We start from the raw sequence: 26,942 nt of genomic DNA on the forward strand, positions 1-26,942 counted from the left end.
AACCAAGTTATGTAGTATATATGCAAACATATGTCTAAATTTGTAACTTACATATATATGCTATACAAATAAAGAGATACATTAAATGCTAGAACACTTTTACCTCATATAAAGGAACTTTAATGTTGTTTTGAATGAAATTTACTGTTTCAACATATTTCACCTTGATGCTCTAGCAAATTGAAATAAAAATTGTTCACCAAATATTGACAGCAATTTGATAGGACTTCTAAGTGCAAAACAAAATTGGTTCAAGGCTGACTTTGGCCTGCTAACCAATAATATCTAAGATTGCCTAAATAGATCTACTAAAGAATTCTTAGCCATTCTGGCAGAGGTGAAAAATTCTTGGCCTGGATTGTAGTTATGAAGTAAATATTATCTAGTCTACTGAGCTTACAATTTCTTGGCTTTCTAACTTCACTCAAATTCACAGCTCTAATAATATAGCTTATGAACCCTCAAAGAAAAATATGACTAAAAAAGGAAGCACTAGAAGTACAACGAATGACATATACATATGCATCAGCTTCACTAGGTAGACCAGACCAGAAAATCAACTCCTCATGAAGACTAGAACTATACCTGACTGGGATAGCCTATAATAATAGAAACTTGGAAGTCTTATTGTGCTATCCCTCCCCCTCCCCCATTTAACAGAGAATAAATAGCCATAACCTCCCCCAGAACAAAATAGGATATCCCAGCCCCACCCATATGCGTAATGTTGTCTTGTCCATTTTGTGTCATCCTGCTCCCCCCCCCCAATTATAGCCTGGATATGGGGAATAAACTTTAAGTTTTGTCTTCTAAAATATTATAAAAGTTATTTACATTTAGTTAGAAACTTCATTCTGCAGTCCAATCTTATAAATACTCACAACTGTTAAAACATTAAAAAAATCTCCTATTTTATATTATTTGAAATATTTATAATGAGTCTGATGATAGACAAATGTTTACATAGAAAATACAGGTTTTCTTGACACCATTTAAGTACTGAAAAATCAGTATCTATTCAGGATTCAAGTTTTAGATCAGAGACACATTTTACTTTTTTAATGTTCATTTTTCAGCTTTGGCATTCTTAAATTTACCTATTTCACTGTATCAACATATACAGATAGGCTGAAGTCCCTTGAACAATTATCATCTGTAAGGACATAGATATATCTATTTTAAAAAATACAATGTCTAAATTTCTGGACAGAAGATAGAATTCATCAAGGATCTAGAAACAGTCTGTGCATAATTGGGGGGGAGGCTGACATGCTAAGTATTATTATTGTTTGATAGTTAAATATCTACTATTTCCATTATTTATTCATTTTGTTAGCATATCCAAGTATAAACAAGATATTGAAAACCAGATTATAAAAAATTATTCTACAAATTCTTTAGTTCTACAATTATTTGTACTGCAAGAGTTGCATTCAGATGTCACATTCTCTAATAGTTCAAATTATAGTTTGTGGTTGAGTTGGCTCCAAGTCTAAGATGAATCTAGAAAAATACAGGATTATGTTCCATTTCTGTCAGGGGGCCACCTGAACTGGGGTTTAAAAGGTAAAGTAGCTTTGTCTGAAATCTATCCACAAGATAGCTCTTGCACTATACTCCAGAATTACATTATATTTGGAACTGTTAAATAGTAAAGAACTTCTCAGACCAACCAGTAGATAAAACTGTAAACTGTATATGGGCATGTTGGCTGTCAGGGATTAATATTAATGATGCTAATCCAGATATTAGCACTATTGTCCCCAGTCTAAGCATCTGGGTTTCCTGCAACTGCAAAAGACTCAAACACACTAATGAGTGAATCATGTATGTATAATCTACTCACTGTGCCCAGCTTAATATAATATATGTTTGTAAAACCAATTTACTGAGATATGTGACCTGGCAAACTGTGATTTGAATAATCCTTCTAAACAGGGGTTGAAAATTAAAATAAAATCCTGATATGCAATCTAGATTTGGAGAGATCATCCAAATCGCAATTTCTCAGTTTGGACTTCACAACAAAGCAGAAAATGTTCAGCTAAATTAAGTTTATGAAGAGAATTTGATACTAATATGTTATGGCTATGGTTTAAGGAGGTCTGAATGCATTCAATGCTTTCATTTTAATAAATGAATGTCATTTTATGTTAAAATATGTGCTTTGCTTTCCCATTATTTCAAAATGGGAGTGAAAGGAATGATTACTAATTAATTAATTAGAGTCTAAAACCTCCAAAATGCAAATACCTTCATTTACTAAGCTGAAGTAGGATTCTGAAAGTTTTACAGATTTTAATCCTAAATATGAGAGCCAGTGTGGAATAGTGGTTAAAGTGCTGGAATATTATTGGGAAGACTTAGGTTCTAGTCCATCCTCAGCTATGAAAGCTCATTGGGGGCCTTTGAACCATTCATTCTCTTTTAGTTCAATCTATCTCACAGAGTTATTGTGGGGGAAAATGGGTGGGAGGAGTGCCTTGAGCTCCTAAATGAAAGGTGGGATAGAAATATAATAAATAAATGTTCATTAAAATAATGCTCATCTTTTCTGTTGATTACATCACATTATGTTTACTACTTATGGAAGGAAATTTTGTAATCATCAAAAGGACTCTAGTTCCTCATGAAGAATACTGCTTACCTGTGACCCTTTCTTGCTACCTGGAAGGTTAATTATGAGCGTTTTCCCTCTGATTCCACACACGGGTCTGGGGAGAGAGAGAGAGAGAGAGAGAGAGAGAGAGAGAGAGAGAGAGAGGAATACTAAGACACAGGAAACAAACAGTTGTTTTTAATCAAACATATTTTTTAACCAATATCAAAAAGGTGAGGTCTTCCTTCAGTGGAAATAAACTTTTCTTAGAAATAAGGCTGATTAAAGAAACCTTCATGATCAAATGAGTTTTACTTGGCTAATCAATGAAATATTAATGCTTTTTCACAAATACACACATAAACAATGAACTAATTGTTTTGAAAGGAATGGCATATTTGTTAGATCAAGTTATTCTGAAGCAAACCACTGGCATCATGATCTGGATTTGGGGGATGTTAACATCAGTCCCTTGGCATGGGCGGATCACTGTCTCTTGGCCCTAGAGTTCTCCACAGCCACCCCTCACTGCAGGGGTGAGGTGGGGCCTATTTGATTGGCATGCCCCAGGCACCTGATGGACCCAGTGTAGATTCAGAGGGAGCTTGGGATTTTTCCCCGAATCCCTGGCACATGGTTCAGCAGACACCCTTGTCATGGCTTGGAATGACAGGGGCCCTGGACCGAATCCCATGTGTGTAGACTCTCTGTGTACGCAGATCTTGTAGAGCACCATGGTTTACCAACAAGGTTTGAGAGATGAAACAGCACAACAGAAGCCTAGAACACCACTGGAGGAAGACAAAAAGTGAGTAACACCTATATCAGGACTTAACTTTTGGTGATAAGGGCGGCACACTTACTTCTCCATCCTTATTGCATCTGCAGATAGCTGCCCAGAATCCCTGTTTTGGGTCACCAGGTTCCTCCTAGGTAAGGAGGAGCTGGGGAGCCCCTGCAGGGCTGCACTGAGGAATATTCTCAGCATCTGCTAGGCAAAGTTGCTCCACTTCACTTGGAGTTGCACTCTGGCTGGACAGAGCCTTTGGGAGTGACAGATACATCTGAGCCTTGCTATCTGGGAGGAGTTTGAGCTGGTTGGTCCTGAGGAAGTGAACAGGGTCTTTGTGGCTATGTGCTTAGCCACCTGTATTCTGGACCCATGCTCCTTCTGGTTGGTCAAGGCCCTCCGGGAGGTGGCATATGGTTGGGTTCAAGTGGTGCTTAATTACTCTTTGTGGGGGGGGGAGGTACCACCTGGCTTGAAGGAGGCGATGTACCCCTTCTTAAGAGGCCATCCTTGGACCCAACCATGTTAGATAACTCATTCAGTCTCCAACCTTCCCTTTTTAGGGAAGGTTGTTGAGAGGGTGGTGGGCACTTAGCTGCAAAGGGCCCTGGATGAAGTGGATTATCTGGATCCTTTTCAGCCCTAAGCTTCTGCAATGTGGGGTGCCCCAAGGCTCGGGTCTTTCTCCTCTCCTCTTCAACATCTACATGAAACTGCTGAGTGAGGTCATCCAATGGCATGGGGTGAGGTACCATCAGTATGCTAATGATACCCAGCTACACATCTCCATCTCTAGCTGCAGGTGATGCTATTGCAGTGCTGGCTGAGTGTCTGGAAGCTGTACAGGTCTGGATGTGGAGAAACCGGCTTCAACTCAACCCTGGCAAGATGGAATGGCTTTGGTTTTTGGCCCCACTGGCCTTGTGATATGTCATCTTTGATTCTGGACAGCATGACACTTCCCTGGACTGAGCTGGTATGCAATTTGGGGGTCCTCCTGGACTGAAAACTCTGTGGGACAATTGCACCCTTTCCTGGACCAGGCGGCCTGCTCATGGTGGGTCGTGCTTTGGTCACTTCCTGCTTGGATTACTGCAATGTATTCTCCATGGGGTTACCCTTGAAGACCACCTGGAAGCTACAACTGGGAGCCCTATATGGCAAAAGACCAGGTTATTTGAAGTGTAATGGTATGTGGGAATGATCTTGGGAAACAGGAGGGAGAGCTGCAGACTGGACAATTGGTGTGTAAATGATATTTTAGCCCACAGAAGGAGGGAGGGCATGGGAAACGTTTCAGAAGGGACCCTCCCTTGTTCTCTGGAGAGTAAAAGGAAAGGAGGGGAGAAATACTTTCAGTCTTGTAAGATTCTGTTAATGTGTAAGCTTATAATAAAGATAGAGCTAGTATTCCTGTTTGTGCTTCTTGTCTGGATTACCTCACAGGGCTAACAATGGAACCACCTATCCCTGAGGACATCTGCCATTGCACCAGATTGGATAGGGTAGACACTTTCCCGGTCCCTTCCCTTAAATGCTGCCATCTTACGGGACCTAGGAAGCATGCCTCTTCCATGGTAGCCCCTGCTGATTCTCCATCCCTTCTTCCTGAGGTCCGGCAGGCCCCTACTCTTTTAACCTTCCAAAAAGCACTTAAGACTTGGCTTTTCCCCCAAGCACTGGGATAGAGTGAGATTGGCATGGGACAAACTTGTAGGCTACATGGGAAAATTTAGCTGTAGTACCAGGACTTTTTTGTTCTTTAATGTTTTTATTTCATTGTTGATATACTGTATATAGTTTTTATTTTTGGGTTGTGAGCCACCCAGAGTATGGTTTAAGATGGGTGGCCATATAAATGCTTTAAACAAACAAACAAACTGGTCATTTAAATAGGGCTTACAGTTGCTCAGTGATGTTACAGTTGCTTGTATCATGTTTCATGTGATATCTTATTTTGACAGATTTGATCAATCATACTTAATCCTGACTGAATTAACTCTAGAAGGTGATCTATATTAATGATATGTGAAAGAAATCTAAGCCTCCATCCCTGTATATTGGTCTTTTCCCAAAAGCTCTCATCCAAGTGAAAGAGATTGGAAGTGGATATGAATGTACATTGCTTGAAATAGAAGTGCCAACTAACTTTTTCACCTACTTGCTACTGAATTTTTAAAATGGAGAACTCTAGAGGCTAATCTATATTAGTTTTCTTTTTCTATTATTGCAGCATCTGGCTACTACAATACTGTCTCCAGTGTTCTCTTGGGATTTTTGCCTTTTTACATGGTATTTTGCAGACCACTTTTAAAATAACATACAGCATAACAGCAATCCCATTTAAATGATCTTATATGATAAGTATAATGCTCATTCTTGATCCCTAATTTAAGCATATTTCAATATTGTGTGAATCAAGGCTTCTAGTCTTTCCTCTGAGAATATTTCAAGCTGGCTATTTTGATCAAGCCCTACATGATATGGGATCACATTACTTGGAAGACTGATTTTTCTCTTATGAAATTGATTTCTGCTAAATTATACCCTTGTGGTGAATTGTGGATTCTGCCACCTTCAGACCTGAAGAGGCGACAATAGGCAAAAAAGCTTCTCCTATTGTAAAACAATATTGTAGGAAGAGAACCATGTTAGTTTATGATGGCAAAAAATCAAGAGTCTGGTAGCACCTTTCCCGACTAACAAGTTTATTAAAAGGCGTAAACTTTTGCGAGCTGCAGCTCACTTCATCAGATGCATAGTGTGTCTAGATTGATGTAGGATTTAAACTGGGGGGAGGTGGGAGGGAAGAGAGAGAGGAAATAGGTTGGTGATACAGATGCCAGTTACAAATGAGACAGTTTGTTTCAAACAGCAATTTTAGTGTGCTAAAAACTGATTGTGTTAGTTCTGAGATTGCCTGAAACCTTTTAATGTAAGTTCAAAAATTTCTCATTCAATGGTGCTGTTAAAGTCCTACTTTTCCAAAACAGTCCGTTTGACGTCTGCTATGGAACGTCCTGGGAGGTTGAAACGCTCTGACTTTGTCCTTGTTTTGAATCCTGATGTCAAGCTTGTGTCCATTAATTCTTTTGTGGAAAGTTTGTCCTGCTTGTCTATGTAGAATCCAGAGAGGCACTGCTGATAGATGATGGCATATATCACATTGGAGGAAGAGCACATGAAGGTGTTTCTAATCTTCTGTGCATAGTTGTTGGGGCCTATGATGATGCTGTTGGTGTAGATGTGAGGGCAAAGTAGATCTGGGTTTGCTGTAGGGTCTGTTTCCCATGCTGGCATCATTGTCCTATTGCTTCTTGTTGCTTACGAGAATCTGCTTCAGGTTAGGTGGCTGTCTATACTTGCTTGCCGCCCAGTGCTTGAGGAAGTGCAGTGTCATTGTCCAGTATTGGCTGTAGCTTATTAATAATGCATTTGAATAGCTTCAGCTATGAGTGATAATCAGTGATGTTCTGTTCTGTTTCTGTGCTCTGTCTTTTAATAGGTCCTCCCTGGGAATTGATCTAACTCTATTGATTTGCCTATTTGATCTCATTAGGAGGGTGGTTCATTCTCCTGAATGCCTGGTTTAATTCCATCAGCTAAGCATTTCTGTCAAGTGGGCCAGAACAAATGTGGTTGTAGCGCAGAGTGGTGTTTATGTGTCCATTGTATAGTTCTATGGTGGCATAAAGGAAGTGGACTAATTTTGTAGATAGGTCCAGGTTGAAGTTGATGGTGTGTGTGTGTGTGTGTGTGTGTAAGTTGTTGAAGTGATGTTGGAATTTGATACATTTCCATGGGCCAGATGATGAAAATGTTATCAATGAATCTAAATTAGGGGAGGGGTTTCAGGGGATGAGACTTAAGAAAGCATTCTTCTAAGTCAGTCATGAAGATGTTGGCATATTGAAGAGGCATACGTGTCCCCATGGCTGTTTCTGGATGAACTCCTTGCTGTTCTGCTTTCAGTATCAAAGAATAATCTTTTTATTTGCTTAGGGCTTATAATTATGCTGTGCTTTTTATATCAATTGAAGATGCCTTCTTTTGGAACTTATTTTGTGAACCATATGATTCCTCAGTCATCATCCCAGGGAGCAAAGGACTATTTCCTTGAAGACAAAAATCAATTTATAATTATTCTTATGCAATATAATGAATAGTGGAAGGTACTGACTTGAAATGTATCGGGCCTCAGTAAACAGTCTCTTCTCAATGTCCAAGACTGTTTTTTATTTCTCTTTTTTTCTTGTTGCAGGATAAAAAAACCTTAAAAATAAACTAACTTATATCAGATTAAGTAAAGGAAAGATGCCTGCAAATTGAGTTTGGCTCCTAGTGGACATAGTCATGCATTTCTCTAGGCAAAGAACTAACCAGGCCTGACCCCACTCATCTTCCAAGTCTATATAAGGTCAGCCATGAATTGCCAGAGGTCAGACTGCTTATTTTACCACAAGAATGAAACTTTTAAGTCAACACAGAAAAAAAGAAAACAGAGATTACCCTACATCCATTTTTCTAATGCATGGACTAGCACAGTGGAGACTGTGCCAGGTGCAGGGTTTTAACCTGCTTTGAAATATTCATACAGAAAGGTTTTAGAATTTATTTTCAAAATGTATTTCATTCTTAAATTTGAAGGGGAAAGAAAATCTGGCCTTCCCTTTGTTATTAAATTTAAAAGAGAAACAAAGAACCAACATAAAAAGAGAAATAAAGCCAAGGGAAAAATTAATATGATCTGGTGAATTATCTTTTTTCTTCATTTGGAAAGGAGTATGCTTGTTTTCTTTGTCTTTCAGGTACAGTTTCTTCAGTAGTTCAAATGTCTGAACTTACTGACTGGGTGACTGATCAATTGATTTTCAGGCCACTCTATTCGGAACTGACTCAGAACAGCTTACATACCTGTATTTAAATAGTGTTAAAAACTACAAAGTCTAAAACACAAATAATAGCATAATACAAAGTACAATGCCAGAGATAAATAACATTCTACATTAATTAAACTCCACACTAATGGAGGAAGTAGGTCACAACTTTCTACCTCCAAAGCCTTCTGAAAACACAACAGGATATGGACCATCTGGATCTCAGGGGAAATTATATTCCCAAAAAAGGGGGTAGCAATTGAAAAGACCCCACCAAGCTTTCTTCTGCCATTGCATTTGAACAACTTATTGCTAAGCTGTAATTCTATTCCTACTACATATCAATACAGTAAAGCAGAATTCCAGCATTCCAACATATGACATCAGATTCATATAAAATGTAATCTTAGTTAAATTTGTTTCATGTCAGTGTCCACATTATGGAAATACTACTCATTTTCTAGAAATACAGTGAAGTTGAGCTTATTGTTACCCCAAGAAGAACCTTTTGCTCTTTGTATATCACTGCAGTCCATCGCAGACATTTAACCATCATTTATCATGGGATCTATTGCTGCTTATAGAAAACCTACCACACATCAGTACCTACAGGCTATGTAAACACAAACACAGGAACTAGAGCCAGCAACAAACCCAGATCCCAAGTGTGTCTCCAAAATAGTGGCAATAATATCAACCGCAAGTGCAACAATTAATTCAGCTGGATCATCTTCCAAAGTGATCTATACCTATCGTCTACTAGCCAACCCTTTTACTGTCCTTTTGCATACTATATAGGAAAACAAATAATCCTGACACAAAAGAATAAATATCTGCAAATATAACAGCAGAAAGGAAATAATCAGCAGGAGAATATTTAATATTATAAAGTCAGTCTGTTACTGACCTTAAGGTAGCTATCTTGGAACAAAAAATATTTCAAGGATGAAGCTACTGAACTGCATCTTATCAACTTATCAATTCTATAAACTTGAGTCTGACTAGGACACATATAATAGTTTCTGTTCCACTATAAGAGCGACATCAATTACTGCTACACATGGTCATTTTGCATATGCTTAAGGTCTATTAAAATTATTAGAAATTTTACTTTTGTATTTCAGAGCATTTCATTCAATTTTACACTTGTTTCCTTTGCTCCACATGTATCTGACAAATAAGAATAATGTGTCCAATGAATATCTAGTCCATGAATGGTATAATAAAATTTAAGGCACCAAAATTCTCATTCTGCTAATAAACTTTTAAAAAAGATGACTTATCAGTAGTGGTAAACTGTTTTTTGTCCAAAATTTCTTGAAGAGTTATACTCCTTATGGTGCAGCAACAAGTCTGTCGATTTGGTGGCCTTGTCCTATGCATTTAAAGCAGGTACCTCTTCACTCTACTACATAGTACCCCCGGCATTAGTTTAAATCCTATTCTAAAATCTAGCCAGCAGATCAACTGTTCACTGGGCTTGTGGTATATACAGTAAAGGAGACAATTCTCTTGCTTTACTATATAGGACTTGTTTTGAGTATGACTCTCTGACTCCCCAGAATGGAATAGTCCTCAAAAAAAGTGTCCAGGGACTGGAGTGAAAGGAACTTTATTTGAAATAAAAAATCTGGAATATCACATCCATAGCTAATAATGTTTTTTAACAGAAGGATTATATGACTGCAGATCAGCTCAGTCAGTTAATATAAATCAGTACTATAACACCAAAAATAAGTTAATTGAGGTGATATTAATATTAATAACATTAATAAAGATTTGGATAGATCCCTAGTACCTAGATAAACAGGCGGAATATATCATTGTTAATGATAAACACTGCTGTTAGTTATAACAAACTGCCAGGGTAAATTATTTAAGAAACGTGGTAAGGACAAAATGTATTTACCAAAAATAGTGCCTCTCAAGCTGAAGTGCCTAGCTGAAGTATTGGTTGACACTGTATTTTTGAACTAATTCTCATCACATGATTACCAATGATATTTAAATGCACTACAATGTTATAGTTTGAATTAGCAGTTTGGAGTTATATTTATCAGCAATTATAACGCCAGTTTCTTGTGTTGCCCCAACCAAGTATTTGAACTGTCTGCAAAATATATCCTGCAGAATTCATATCAAAGAAATGAGCAAAACAAATTCTTGTGTAAAGCGGCCCCATCCCTGAACAATGTAGACGCAACCTGACTATGTACTTTCTCAAAACCAGAAATTGAAAGGGGAAAAAAACCCACTGAAGCAGACCTATGACTGCTTTAGTACCAAAATTTAACAACAAATGTAAATAATAATCAGAAGTTCATTAACTACTTTTGTAAACTAGACATTTGGTGGGAAGGTTCATGCCCACAGTCACCTTATTGGCTTTATGCCTAAGGCGGGATTAGAACTCACAGTCTTCCAGTTTCTAGATGATGCCTTAATCACTACAACTGGCTCTTCAGCAAAGTTATACTTAGTGAAAGGAACCGAGAAACAATAAGCAATTGCCACTGGAAGGATTCTGTTCCCATCTATGTACTCCTTTCAGAATATTCTTATCTAGTTTAGAACATACTTCCATGATACTTTTCTTTCTTAACATTATGTTAACTCAAAATAATATATTGCATTCCCTCTCCATCAATCAAATATTGATGCATGATCTGGAAAAAGATCTGGTCTGATACCAGCTGGCAACATCTCTTTTGTAATAATATGCTCTTCATTTCCTCCTACAGTTACTTTAATTATTTTTAAAATTCAATTTTTACAGCTTCTACATCCATGAATAAACTTTACCACTGTCTTGTCTCTGCATATACAAAATTGATTTGTTAAATTGTAAAATAAAATAACTGACCCAATGCTTAAATTAAGTACATACAAGTTTATTTTGAAAATGATTCCACTTTTGATTTGTTATAGTTCTACCTTTTTTTTAACTGCAAAGAAATATTAAAAACAGTGTGTGCGCATATGTGTGTACAATACACATGTGTGTATGGCAAAACTATTGAATTTTGCACCAAATATTCACAGAAGAGAAAAATATTAATGTCAAATGTTTATGTAATTTATTTTAAGACAAGTGCTGCTATTTTTCTTCATTACAATCATAATTGAGGTTCAGTCAAGTGCATTTCTTAATCACATTAACATGATAAAATTTGTTCAAACCCATTTAAACCTGAGATTCATATAGATTCACCACAATCTAGAAGTATTTTCTGTCCAAACTATTTATTTATTGATTTGCAAGATTTCTTTTAAATAATTGCTATTTAGAGACACTTATAATGAAAGCTGGGAAATCAGTGCTAACTAGTGAGAAAAAAATTCTGAAAATATAATTGCTACATGTGATATACTGGTTAAGGTTGGACTGACACCAGGAAGACCCAGGTTCTAGTTCACCCCAGTCACAAAAGTTCACTGGGTGACTTCAGGGCACTAACTCTCTCCTGTATGAAGGGTAGGATATCTAATACATAAATAAAATGCACTGGAGTTTTATCCTTAATTAACTTTAGGAATATGAAATAATTATAAATATAAATAGCCAACAGAACTGGGTTATTCCTGCAACTTAATCCTAGGGGAAAAAATTCAGAGTGTACAACAACTCAGAACTGCTCTATATTTACCATTATAGTAATAACTTGTAGTGCAATGTTTTGCATCCACATTTAGTATGCCTCACTGAGTTCACTGAGCTTGCTCCTAGATGAGTACAGAATTAGAACCCTGGGCTAATCTATGCCATTTTTCAACATTTTTGTTTTAGAAGATTCTAATAATAATTCTATGAGTAGAAAGAGAGAGAAAAAGTCACTTTCCATAGCCATGAGCAAAACCACTATAATCTTATATATATATCAGCAGGACTAATGATAGAGTATAATCTAAAACTTACTTGCAACCACAGACTCACTAGATAGCTTTAGGCAAGCTACTATCTCTCAATGGCTGCAATATGGGATACACAATATTCACCTACTCTAAAATATTGTTGTGTAAACTACTAAAGCAAAATATGTAAAGTGATTTGAAAGTGCTACACAACTGCTATACATTGTTACTATGTGAAGTTTTTGCAAGGAAGCTTCAATGTCTTTTCTTCCTGAACTCTGTGTATCAAAAATACTCAAAAGTAAATAAAAAACCCATAAAATAATAAAAGAAGCCATCTGGATACGAAAATGAGGAAGGGGTGATGAATCCACTTTTGTTCAATGTAGCCATTCCACCACCACCTTAGGTATTCTAGAGAAAAAGTTTATTTTGTTATTTTTGTTAGCATTCTTACCTAGAGAGCATGCCCAGAGGTGTAACATTAAGTGATCCCATCAGCATTGCCAAGGCCATCCCTGGGGCCTCACGTTCTATTACTTCTTTAGTAGCCTGTAATCAAAGATTAAACAGTAGACTGAGTGAAAACTACAAAAATAAAGTAAAATTAAATATAAAGCTAAGTAAAATTTAAATCACCATTCCTTTCCTAAAATCAATCCAACATGGGATTTGAATGTGAATCAATCTGGGTATAAAATCATTGTATACTTATCTCACTAAAATTAGCTTATGCCTACATCACATTCTGCCACAATTTCTGAAATTGGCTCTCTATCAAAATGACACCTTTCAGTCCCTGATCACAACAGTTTTGCATCCTATAAGTATTAAATATGATTTGCATATACTTTTGCCTGTTCCTATAGATTTCTCCTGGAAATCCAAATACATTGAACAGCTCAGAAAATTATTAGAAGGGAATGACTCATATGGCCCTTCAAAATAGAGATGACTGATTAAGCATCTTCTCCTGAAGGAATATGCATATTTTTTGTCTCTTTCTGATGATGAATGATATAATAGATCTCTTTCCAATTGGAAGGCATTTGTATGCTGAGGCAATCTTTGAGATTAAAATGATAGCCAATTTTCAATTATATTATGCTCTACTTTAAGAAAGAAAAACCTAATTTAAAATGAAAGTTGAATGTAATATAAATATATTTAAATAAAGTATACAATTATGTTCTTAAAACTGAATCCCTGACCTTCAATCAAATGTAAAACTCAATATAAAATACATGGTTGGCTCTTACAGTATGAGCTGAGGAGAGGAGAAATAAAATTAGACAATTGCATCAGGTTAGGCAGAAGGAAGCAGGGGTGTCTTAAGTGATCTGACCAATCATATTGCCTGGTCTTAAAACATAGTCAGGAAATTCCTTCCCATGTAGTAGATCTATTCTGAACCACCCTAGTTTTACTGCTAGCTTCAGGTTCCTTTGCCCTGGCTTTCATGACTATCTACTGATCATTACAAATGTTGCCTCTTGCACAAAGAAAAGTCTAATTTATGCAATGAAATAATCTATGCAGAACCAGACAGTCTAAAGTGTAGCTTAATTTTCCCTCTGTTTCTGCCAGGGTTACTAGAGAACTTATAAAGGAAAGGAAATCTGAAATTCAGGTAAGTGGAAAAATATACCTGCTACCATGTATCATAAAAATTAGTATTATGAATCAAGGACAAACAGCTAATTGAAAACATTTGTTGATGACATAACAACTAAAATTTAGCGTATGGGCCTCATCACCCATTTTTAGCTATTCTCCTATATACCTCAGTCCCATATACTAAAATCCACATCATTTATGTCCCTAAAGTTCAGAGAAGCTTTAACAAGAATGCAATAAGGTGATATGGCATAAGTAGCCTTTAAATTAGGCAATTCTGATTCCAACCCTAACCTTTTTTTCTTCCCAAGTGGCAGTATTCCCCACTCCTTTCTTCTTTTACTACTTCTGCAATCACTAGGTAGAGACAGGATCTTAGCAATTAGAATGGTGCAAGAGGACCATGTTACTTAGATTCTATTTACTTAGATTCTATTTTATGAAATATAACACAAACAATTTCTCTGGATTCTAGATGCTGACTTTTTTTTTTCTGCAAGCTTCCTCATTATTCCATCTCTGCAGATATAAGAATACCACTTCAGAATTATAAGAACTGGACCAACATTGCTTGGTCTAATTATTGACAAATATATGAATCACTTTAATGACAATGATTGAACTTATGAACTTAATAAAATACTGTATGTCTACATTTTTATCAGAGATACCAGTTATATAATGAAGAATAGAATAAATTAATGAGAAAAACTGAGTCTTAGAATAACAGATATTAGACCACAATAAATCTACAAAATTCAGAGGAGATTATTTGCCACGAATGATCAAACTAGATTCACTCCACTATAGTTTTTTTTTCAAATTAAAGAAACCATGGGGATCCAGCATTAGGATAAATCTCTCCCTACGCCTCACTTTCCCAAATTATATCTTTGAAGTTGCTGTTTATTTTTGAGGGAAATTTATAGATCCCAAATATTTTCTGCACAGAAAATAGGAAAGGGGTTGTGTGACACTAGGCTGAAACTGACAATTGTGGCCATAACTTAAAAAATGAGCTGGATACATACACAGAGCTGGACACATATACAGAGAGGACAAAACCCAGACACTTGTCAAAAGATGCCTTCAGAAACTGATAAGAAGGAACCAAGTGGTTAAGAGTCAGAAGATAAACAAAAGAAATGCCATCAGAACAAATCAATGAAACAAAGACTTTTAGGGATAACAAGGGGTCCTGGGGCACACCAGTTATTTGAGTTGTTGTAGGTTCCATTGTTCTAGCTAGTGCTTGGCCAACCTAGTTAAGTAGGATTTAGGTAAGTGGGGTGTGAATAATAATAACAAAGATGAGAGCTATGCCAGAGGTTCAACCATACTGGGCAAGTCTCATCAGAAGAGCCAGACAAAGAGCGTCTCTCCCATTAACAATATGGTGAGACGTAATTTACAGAAACCTATACCGGACTGGTTGTTACCCAGGTCAACAAAGACCATGTTAGGTGTTCTAGTTCCTGGACATCTGGTGACAAGTGGGCTACAGGACTCAGGACTGTTGGCTGGGCAACCAGGACCAGCAACTGCAGGACTACTGAAAGAAGAGTTGTTTACCCATTGCAAATATACGAAGACTGAAAACAAAGAAATAATGATCTGCTATGACAAATCAAGTCCAACAAGAAGAGGACACTTGAAAAGAATGCGCTAGTTCTAGAAAGAACAATATCCAGAATCAGAAATAACAGAACAAATAGCAGATCAACATCGATTTATAATACGAAATGAAGTATTCACAGAAATAGAATTGGAAGAAGTGCAAAGGTCTACCCAGGGCAAAGAAATCAAAGTCTTGCCATAAGTAGCTCAGACTATAGATGCAAATCAGGGGGAGTTGGCAGTAAAGGAAGCCAGCATACCTACTGAATCATTTTCATTCCCAAACCAGGAACTGCCTCCTCCTCAGAAAGAACAAAGCTCTCTAACTAAAGAACAAGTTGAACTGAAACAAAGAATAACTGAGCATCTAGAACAGCACAAAAAGAACAGAATAAGGTTGCATGCATTGAAACTTGTTATAAAGAAAAAGCTGGCACAAGTATTAAACACTGCCAGTACTGTAATATCAAATAGAAGCACCAGCTCACTGCAAGAAACAAACCAACGAATGTATACCATGGCTGCAGTTATAACTGAATACCTTGGATGCAAAATCAACACGCTAGAAAAGAAGCCAAACATTGCATCACCAAAATGAAAGGTCAGATTGGAAAATAAAATCAGCATGCTAAGACCAGATGCAAGCAAGCTAGAACAGATGAAAGAAAAGAAGCTGAAGAACAAGAATACCAAAGAATACCTGATCAAGAAATATCACCTAGAAACAAGGAAGATCAAAGAAGCACTGGAAATAATAAAGCAGCAAATAACAGCCACAGCCCAAAAGATCAGCAGATATGAAGCTCAAATTGCACACTATAGACAGAATCTCCAATTTCAGCTGAATCAGAAACATTTCTACCAATTCATCAATGGAGAGATGGCAATGAACCACTGAACATCTGACAAAGGAATAGTGCAGTGCTGGGTGCAGCTACGGGACAACCCAAAGAAATACAAGAATGAAGCTTGGATAAAGGAGGTGGATAAGAATAGAAAAGAAATTTCTGAATTTCTGAATGAAAGAACTTGTAATAACAGCAGAAATGGTGGAGAAAAGGGCAAGGAAGATCAAGAATTGGTCAGCATCAATCTGCAAGAAATACCATTTGCCTGCAAGCAAGAACTGGTTGGACCACAAAAACAGACAAAGTAATAGAAAATGAAGAAGTTAAAGTGCTCTGGGACTTCAGAATTCAAACAGACAAGCACCTGCCACATAACACCCCAGACTTAACAACTGTTGAAAAGAAAGACAAAAAATCTGAATAGTGGACATTGCAATACCTGGAGATAGCAGAATAGAAGAGAAAAACTGGAGAAAATCACAAAGTACAAAGACCTACAAATAGAAATAGAATGACTGTGGCAAAAGAAAGCAAAGATAGTACCAACAGTATAAGGTGCCTTGGGTTTAAGTTCAAAACATTTGGAGTATCACTTGAAAACCACTGGCATTGACAAAAGGACTCAATACGTGGATAAAAATGCCAAATCCAGTCTAAACCTCTGGCTGACTGTGTGACCAACAATAATTTTATTAACTATATACCACCCAACTCCCAATGACTCTGGGCAGTTTACAAATTAAACATTTAAGAACAAGGAAGCAATACGAAACAAGAAAAAGCAAAGATGGCAGAGATGACAAACCCGGATGGGAATAAAGAAAAAGAAGAAAAGAGGGCTTCAATTACCCTCACCAAAGCCGGGGTGAAGAACCCTTCAAAACACCAGTACAGTGGGGGTTGTTAGAATCTTGGGGGAAATCTCATTCCAGAGGTCAGGTGCTGCTATAGAGAAGACATACTTCTGAGGTTCTGAGAGATGGCGTTGTGTAATCAAAGGAACCTGAACCCCACCAGCCCTGCTAAATCAGATCAGCTGGGCAGATACTGTGGGAGACATGTGAGCGTGGGAGCAACTGCATACTTTAAATCAATAAACCTTTATTGTGAGCTTTAAATTCAGAGGGTCTTCATGAATTCCAATAACATCTTGATTGCCTCAGTGGTTGGTTGAAGTGTTTTGTGAGTGTTTCCAATTTTTTTTCTCTGCTATTGTCCAGGACTATGGGATCTGTGTGCTTCGACAGCTTGTAGGATTGGAATGAGTAATAATAAGCTGAGCCTGAGTATTTTGTAATTTTCATTTTTATTCAGATAAAGAATACCCCATTTATAGATCTCCAGGATCATAACTAGTTGAATCTTAATTGTACTTTCAATGTGATAATAGCTAAAATATATAACATACAGTTATATGCAAAAGTAAGTACTCCCATGTAAGGTTTTTTCTTTTGTAACAAAGGTGGATATATCAATATTTCATCTTCATTTATCAGTATATAAAGATAAAGTTGATGTAATGGAATAAAAACACTATGAAAATTTAATTTTGCAACCATTTATTCAACAAAAAATAACAAATATGCCATTTCCTTCAGTGAAAAAAGTAAGTACCTTTGGCCGTACTACCTAGTATTGCCTGTTTTTGCAGAAACAGCCTCAAGTAGGCATTTCTTATAACGGTCTACCAGTCTCTGATATTGACTGGGAGGAATTTTTTTATCACTCCTCCATGCAGAATTTTTTCAGCTGTGCAACGTTTGAGGGGTTTCTTGCATGCACAGCCTGTTTCAAGTCACCACACAGTATCTCAATGGGATTTAGATCCAGGCTTTGACTTGGTCATTTTTAGTTTTAATTACAAGTCTAAGAACTTTTTTTTTTTTTGGAATAAACAATAAAAGGGTGATTAAAACTTTGATTTTAGAAGTTACAAATGGACTAAGGGTCCAGATAAATTTGAAATAAGCTTTTGGAATTAATTATAAAGAATCCTTCCCATGGGAAAATGTTTTTGATTTAAAAAAAAACATAAGATTTTAAAAATTGGACACTAGAGGAAACTAAAGATTACAATTAAAGGAAAAGAACACATAAATTCAACATTTACAGAATGAAGCAAAATATTCTAACATTGGACATACTGAAGGACATTTTTGAAAAATGGATTGAGAAGTTAATATTAATAGTGTCAAGAGACAAACTGTCTAAAAAATGTTATGGGAGAGGAACAGGTTTTACCTGACAAGATTGAGACTGAATTGAAAGTGGATTTACAAATGACAGACTACAAGAATGACATGGAAGAAGATGCTACACTGGACGTACAAAAAAACCTGGCTGATGCTTTAATAATTAAAAGGGATATATAAACAACACCTCTGTTGCGTGAGCTGCATTGGTTGCCAGTTTGTTTCCGGGTCCAATTCAAGGTATTGGTCATCACCTTTAAAGCCCTTCATGGCATGGGACCAGGTAATCTGAGGAACCGCCTCGCCCCGGTCATCTCAGCCCGCCCCACTCGGTCCAGCAGAAGAGGCAGGTTGTAGACCCCGCCCGTCAAGGAATTTCGATTGGTGGGGTCTAGGCAGAGAGCCTTTTCTGCTGTAGCGCCCGCCATATGGAACAACTTGCCACCTGAGGTGTGGTGTGCCCCCTCCCTCATGGCCTTCAGGAAAGAGATCAAATCCTGGCTCTGCCAGAAGGCTTGGGGCCAGAGGGGGGCCCGCACCTATGGAGATGGCTGGTGGGGTGAGGGGTTGTCCCCCCCCCCCAGCATCTTACAGGTTTTTAAGGGCCAAATTATAGGAGGTTTTAGGCCATTTTTATATATGTTTTTAAGTATTTATAGATTATGTCTATGTTTGGAGAGTTCTGTGTTTTTTCTTTTTTATTATTGTGAGCCGCCCAGAGTCACCCATTGGGGGAGATGGGCAGCATACAAATTTGAAAATAAAAAAATAAAAATAAAAAAAATAAACCAAGAGAGTGTTCTGGATACTTTTCCTACATTGGATTTACAATGTTAAAGTTTTAAAGAATCTTGTGAGAAGGGACAAAGAAAAAATGAAAAGAAATCAATTTCTATGACATTATTTGAATGGACTAAAGATTAAGATTGTTAGAAGTAAAAGGAAGGAATATAAGGTTGGTTTATTTAATCAAGGTTAAAATCGATACGTTGTTATTCTGGTAACCCTTAATGGACTTTTGCTGACACCAGGACTGAAATTACAATGCTTTATAGATTTGTTTATAGATAAGAGATGGGATATGGGAAGAAAAGATAATTTTTTGTATCTTAAGAGGAAGTGAAAATTGTTTATATTTGTGATGAAGGTAGAAAGTCATTTCTTTATATATTTCTTTTCTTTTACTGTACTATATTTTTTCCTTCTTTTTCTTTTTCCCTTTATTTTCTGTACCTTTTACTTTTTTTATTCTTTCTTTTTTTAGTTTGTATTAGTTTTTACTGTTGTAATTATAATCTTCTATTACAGTCTTCAATAAAATTACTGTAAAAAAAGAACCATCACTGAAAATTGAAATAATGCAGAAAGCAGTATTCTGCTGTCAGAGAGGGCATCATAATTAGTTTACAGATCTAGCATCTATGGCATTTAGCACTTATAAATCTATGAATCTATAGATCTATAACTATAATCTAAGTATTTATTAAGTACCACCTTATGATGTCTCGAGTTTACTGTTTATTCCACAATACTAATACCTTTTTTGCAATTATTAATTTATTTTACATTTTTATCATACAGTCAAGCAAAACAATCTTAAATTAAACTAAAAAAAAAAGAATAGAAACCAAACCAAAACAAAATAAAAGGTAGGGGAAAAAAAACAACAACCCCAAACAAGGAAACAGAAAAAAAAGGGCGAGGGGGAACCCTTATATATTATACTTATCAATAGTCACTGGTTTACTAATAAATACACTACTATAATCAATACAAAATAATATTGAAAAATATTGAAAAATCTCTGCCATAGTAACACATATTGCTTTGATTAATAGAAAATATTGCCTTTTCCAAACAAATAGATCACACATTTCTGATACCCATTCCTTAACATCTGGAATAATATAATTTGTCCAATTTCTAAATATGACTCTTTTAGCCACTCCCCAATATTAATACCCTAAAATTAATACCCTTTTAACCAAAATCTATCCCAATGAAAAACTTTCCAAGATAAATTAAGCATAACACTTAAGCCTCATTTCCAAGATAAATTAAGCATAACACTTAAAAGACAAACTAACATTTTAAGAATGTGTAATTTGTACACTTTTTGTATATACAGGTAGTCCTTGGTTAATGATAGTAATTGGGACTGGGAATTTCATTGCTAAACAACATGTTCATAAAGTGTGATGTCATGTGACTGCACCAACATACAACAGCAGTTCCAGAAGTGGTGGTTGTTAGGGGAATCCTGTGTAGTAGTTAGGCGCTGTATCACATGATTGCCATTTGCAACCACCTGCTGGCTTCCCCATTGACTTTGCTTGTTGGAAGCTGGCAGCGAAGGTTGTAAATGATGATCACATGATCACGGGATGCTGTGACCATTGTAATTGTGAGCTGATTGCCAAGTACCCCAATTGGAGTCATGTGACCATGGGGATGATGCAATGGCCACAACTTCAAGGGCCAGCCATAAGTCTCCTTGTTCAGTGCCATTGTACCTTCAAATGGTCACTGAATGAATAGTTGTTAACTGAGAACTACCTGTACTGAAAGTGCTTCAAACTGGAAACTTTACAAAACCCCCCGATTAACGTAAATTGGTATTATCTCCTAAATGTTAGATGGAAGTGATAATGGGTGAGTATTAGTGGCTTGCCTAAACTATTTAGCAAGTTCATGATAAAGGCATGGCTCAACTTAGGAACTTTTCTGATACATGGCCATAAACGACTTCAGCCCTGTGTACCTATTAGTTTACTAAAGCAGTGGGTGAAAAAAAGCTGTTAAGTCTAAATACTTTTATAGCTTTTTATATAAAAAATAATATAGATTATCACACAATATAGCATTTCTTATCCTGCAGCAAGCTATAATTTTTAATATAACTAGACAGATATATGATGAAAGTCACTTCTTTGCCTCTTCTGTTAAATTAATTAATAGGTGATTGCTGTTAATCAAGGAATTTATATAGTGGCATCCAAGAGGGGGAGGGGAGGCAAATGTCACACTGCTGTAATGTAAGCTCTACCACTTTTGTACATGCCTCATGACATCACATGCAAGTATAAAAGCTGCAAAGCTTGTGTACCTGTTTAAACTTCATTTATTATGAAGCATGATGAAAAGTAAAAGAAAAGTTGCTAGGACATGAAAAGGTGACTGGTATTTTTTATTGTTCTTAATATTACCATTATGATCAATGTACTGCATGAAAAACCTGAACTTTTCTCAAAGGATTATTTGAAAAATTATTAGGTGCCTGGAAACTATTATGCCAGGGAAGATATGTACATAGGATAGATATTGGCTATGTAATTCTGGCTCCAGCACACAGCAGCTCCTTCTTTCTTTCTTTCTTTCTTTCTTTCTTTCTTTCTTTCTTTCTTTCTTTCTTTCTTTCTTTCTTTCTTTCTCTATCTATCTATCTATCTATCTATCTATCTATCTATCTATCTATCTATCTTTTTCTATCTATCTATCTATCTATCTATCTATCTATCTATCTATCTATCTATCTATCTATCTATCATATTTTTATACCATTGGATTCCAGAATCTCTGCAGTTTTCAATAGAAAAAGAAATAAGAGATAATAAACACATTATATCAAATAAATTATGAACCTGAAACACAATAATATAGTAAATGTCATGGGTAATCCACTGTTAGGCTGAGGTAAATCTCTTTATTTATAAGATTTATTTTATGATTTACCCAAGTGACTCGGCAGCTTACAAGACTGAAACAACAACTGCACTAGACAACCCCCAGCACCCAAGTAAACCATTAACTCACCCATAACAACAGCAGAACTCATCCAGCCCCTGACCTGGAGGAACAGCCAGGTCTTCAATGCCTAGCGAAAGGCTAACAGGGTTGGGGCCATCCAAATCTCCAGGGAGAAGCTGCTCCATAGGGCAGGTGCTGTCACTGAGAAGGTATGAATCCGGAATCCAACAAGATGACATTGTTTAACAGAAGAGACCCGGAGTGCTGGTGGAGTGGGCAGAAACAATAGGAGATAGGCGATTCCACAAGTAACCTGGCCCTATGCCATGAAGGGCATTATAGGTAATGACCAGTACCTTGAATAACATCCAGAAGCCTTCTGCAAGCCAGAGCAGCAATGTTACATGGGAGTAACGAGGAATGCCAAAAAATTCCCGTGACCCTGCGTTCTGGACCAGCTGCAGCTTTTGAGTGCGCTTCAGGAGTAGTACCATGTATAACATGTTACAGTAATTCAAATGGAAGGTGACTAAGGCATGAGTCATCATAAGCAAGGCCTCCTGGAATTGGTGCACAAGATGAACAGTTGGTACACAAGATAAACCTGGGCAAAAGGCCTCCTAGCCACAGCTGCCACCTGCTCTTCAGTCAGGAGCTGAGAGTCCAGGAGGACCCCCCCAAACTGTTCACCAACTCTGACTGGGGAACTGCACCCCCATGCAGAGTTAAAGATGGAAAATTCATAGAACCAGGGGGCCTTAAAACCCAGAGTGACTCTGTTTTGCTAGGGTTGAGCCAAAGCCTGTTTAATAGAAGGGATCCAATTTTATAATAAACCAATACAGATAACTGGGCAAGTATAATAGCAGGAAAGGTTTGAGACTATTGCTATGCTAAAAAAATCACCAAAAATAGTTTATTTATCACCTAGGTTTTAGCAATTCTTCTATATTATGCTATAGTTTTAAGATTTTTAGTAATAGCAGCTAAGAAATAAAACATTTTTCTTATTAAAAGACATATATGTATGTAACATAAAAGAGTTACATAATCACAAGATAAAACATTTTTTTATAAAGATATATTTACATTATATTAGCAAAACAAACTAATGATGTTTCATGGAAAGTACTTTGGATCATAAGCATTTTAATAAGATTATGAATCTGCAATTTAGCTCTCTAGGAATAGTGAAGTTTATCATTATCTAGCATTTCAGACCTGCTAGAACAGAAAATCAAGTAAACAAACTTTATTCTGACATGAAACAGAAACAGAAAACAGAAAATTTGAATTATTTTTTAATAAAAACTTTGCTATGAAAGTATATTTCCAACCTTTTATCAAGATGCAAAAGCTTTTTGCATGCTCAGTCTTATACAACAGAATATATATTTCATCACATGTATTACAGTCATGGGTGTGCTTCAGTATTTCTTTTCTCTCAAGAAAGAAAACACATGCAAGGATTCTTTATTTTCTGCAAACAATTCATCACACTTTTCCTGGACTGTTCTATTTCAGATTGCGGGTGAATGAAAAAATGATCAAAGGCTACCTCATAAAACACATCCCTACTAGAAAAATATATCCCAAGGAGAAGTATATTTAATTATTTTCTGTTTTGTTTGCTTATTTCAACATGAAGGAGCATTCAGTTCTAGTGTGAAATGGAACTATAAAGGAAAATCTTTACCATGGAATGAGCTGCATGTCTAGATGCTCTCTGAATAATCACAAAAGGAAAGAGAGAATTGTAGATTTAAAAATCTGGTATTTGGGAGAAAAAAATCTCCAAATATGAGTTTGACTCTGTTACTGTAGGTATATTGGCAAGCTATTAGATAGCAATAATTTTCTTTAACAATTATAAGGGTTTTTTTTCTGACAAATATAGGAGAGAAAAAGTTTTTACTTGGCTAGCAAGTGGCTGGTGATTTTTGTTATGAAAAAAGATGGACTAGTAAAATATATACATAAAATATGAACAGAATACATATTAATACAGGTATATGTTTATAATATGTAGATGTTTGTTAGAAATTAACACACATAATGTACACTTAATCTTAGGATGCTCTCATATGGAATTCTAAATCGTTTTGATAAATGCAACACATCCCAAGCCTTTCAAAAGCAGCCCTATTCTAATTTACATGATATAGGTAGTCCTTGCTTAACAACCCTAACTGGGACCGGAATTTCCATCGCTAAGCAAAGTGGTTGTTAAGCAAAACATCATGTGGCCACACCACTTAGTGATGGCAGTTCCAGTAGCCACGGTTATGGTTGTTAGGCCAGGACTATGTCATCATTAGGCAAGGACCTCATGCTTCTCCTACCCTGCTGCGCTCGCCTCTACTTCAACTCCCCCCACCCATCTATCTCCCCCCCATCTCTGCCCTTTGGGACACTGTGCACTCCACCCCCACCTACCCCTGCTGCCTCCAACCTTTGTCATCTTCTTCTTCTCACTCTTGACAAGGCACGCCTGGCCAAGGCACCTGCTGGCCCTTCACATGGCCTCCCTGAAGCCTTGTGAGGCCTCTGTGTGGCCTCATGTAGCCTCCCCAAAGCCTCGCAAGGGCCGTGCAAAGGGATAGCAACTGCCTCAGCTGGGTGCACCTCATCAACAATGGGAAGAAAAAGATGGTGAAGGTCAGCTGGGGGTGGTGCAGGGTGGCAGGGGTAGGTGGTGGAGTGCAGGGCAGCCGAAAGGGTAGAAATGGGAGGGGGGGAAATAGGCAGGTAGAGGGAGTTGAAGCGCATGGTGCAGTCATAAATGTGGGCGGGCTGCCAAGCACCCAAATTTTGATCATGTGACCATGGGAGTGCTGCAATGGCTGTAACCTCAAGGACTGGCCATAACTACCATTAGTTCAGCACCGTTGAAACTTTGAATGGCTGCTGAATGAATGGTCATTAAGTGAGAACTACTGTATGATTCTTTTATTTTGCCCCAAGCAAAATGAGATATTGAAAATGACATTAATACTGAAAATGCTTCAAAGATATTGAGATGCAACAGGGCTCCAAAGGCATTAATCATCCAGCACAAGAAGTATTTCAACAGAATTCAAGTACCTTCTTTAAATTTAGAGGTAAAAAGATCTTGAGAAATAGTCTTAGTAGACAATAATTATTAATTTTGTGTGAAGTATAAAGCACTAAACATGGCAACAAGAGCAAGCCAAGTTAAGCAATTTTATTTTACAAGTGACAATAAATATAATGACTTCTCAGAATATGTATCTGTCTCTTTGTACTGGTAATAAAGCTTCACTATGGAATTTAGGTACTGCTTTTTATTGTACTCTTTCAATTAAATAGAATTGTCAAGTTTCATCCTGAAAAACCAGTGCCTTATTTCACAAAGAAACTTATTAATAACTGGTCATGTAAGATCAACAACTATATAATATTACTGTAATCTTATTTTAAGGAGAGAAGACTCAGAATAATCAGATGCATCTCTTGAGGCTAGAAAAACCCAGTTTGGAGAAGGCATTTTGTTTTAGGAATCATATGTAAGATAAATTAATCCCGTGGGGGCCTGCTCCTTACCCATTCTGGTTCCTTTGTGAGGCTAGGGGTAGGATACTCTCAATGCCTACTGGGAGGGATTTTTGCCAACAACTCTTAAAAGAGGTGATTATGCACCCCTTCCTGAAAATTCCTTTCTAGATCTGGAGTTCTTCAGTAACTATTGCACAGTTCCCATCCTTCCCTTTTGGGGGAAGGATGTTGAAAGGGTGATGGTGGATCAATTATGGAACACCCTAGATCAAATGGATTATCTGCATCCTTCTCAGTCAGGGTTCAGGCCCAGATATGAGATAGAGATAGCATTGGTCACTCTCTTTCAAGACACAGATGAGTGGAGTACAGCTCTTCTGGTCCCTCTAGATTTCTCAGTGGTTTTTGATACTACAAACCATGACATCTTACTGAATTGCCTTATGGGCTGGGGACTGGAGGCACTGTTTTGGATTGATTCTGCTCTTCCTCGGGTTCAGTGACTGTAGCGAAGAACTAGTTGGCACAATGATCCCTGTGTTGCAGGATTCCACAGGGGTCAGTTCTCTCTCCCCTGCTCTTTGATACTTATATGAAACCACTGGATAAGGTTATCTGACAGTTTGAGGCACAGTATCATCAGCATGTGGATGAAACCATCGCTACCTCAGACTGTAGAGAAAATGCTGTTGGTATCCTTTCCTAGTGCTTAGAGACTGATATAATCTGGATAGAACAGGCTGAATCAGAATCCAGACAAGATGGAGGTACTATTTATCCATTTAGGTTCTCCACTGACATCAGTGTTATCTCTGAAATAGGTACGCACTACCCCTGAAGGAGCAGGTTCCTGATTTAGGAGTCTTTCTAGACTTGGGACCCCTGTGAATGCAGCAGGTAAAAGCTGTGGCTAAAGGAACCTTTGCCCACATTGGCTGCTGTAGCAACTGCAGCCTCACCTGGCAGAAGAGGACCTTCCTACAGTGACGAAGGTCCTTATTAGCACCCATACTTTACATAGGGCTGCTTTAAAGACCACTTAGAAGCTGCAATTAATCCAAAATGGAACAACCCATGTGCTAAACAGCACCTATTGTTGGGAGCATATTACATTTATTCTATGAGCTCCACACTGGCTACCACTTAGCTTCTGGATACAATTTAAAGTGGTTGTCTTGATCTATAAAGACCTTTATGGCTTGGCACCTGAGTACCACAATGAGCCCATCTATTAGATTATCTAAGGTGAAACTGTCCTAGTGCCCCGCTCTGGGGAGGAAGCTGAGG

General features: G+C 37.2%; 1 protein-coding gene across 8 annotated transcripts in view; it reads right to left on the reverse strand.

Moving 5' to 3' along the window:
• The window catches only part of GPHN (gephyrin), a 284,049-nt gene that overhangs the window by 109,375 nt on the left and 147,732 nt on the right, over positions 1-26,942 (reverse strand). For all 8 annotated transcript variants that reach the window (XM_088145626.1, XM_088145622.1, XM_088145627.1 and 5 more), the window contains 2 exons: positions 12,576-12,670; positions 2,648-2,714 (listed from right to left, as the gene is read on the reverse strand). In XM_088145626.1, the coding sequence (XP_088001752.1) occupies positions 2,648-2,714; positions 12,576-12,670 (162 nt within the window). The remainder of the gene's footprint in view (positions 1-2,647; positions 2,715-12,575; positions 12,671-26,942) is intronic.

This window comes from Python bivittatus, unplaced genomic scaffold, assembly GCF_059951505.1.
Source record: "Python bivittatus isolate LINGU-HERP-01145 unplaced genomic scaffold, Pbiv_v1 ctg000480_np1212, whole genome shotgun sequence".
In the NCBI taxonomy this organism is placed as follows: Eukaryota; Metazoa; Chordata; class Lepidosauria; order Squamata; family Pythonidae; genus Python; species Python bivittatus.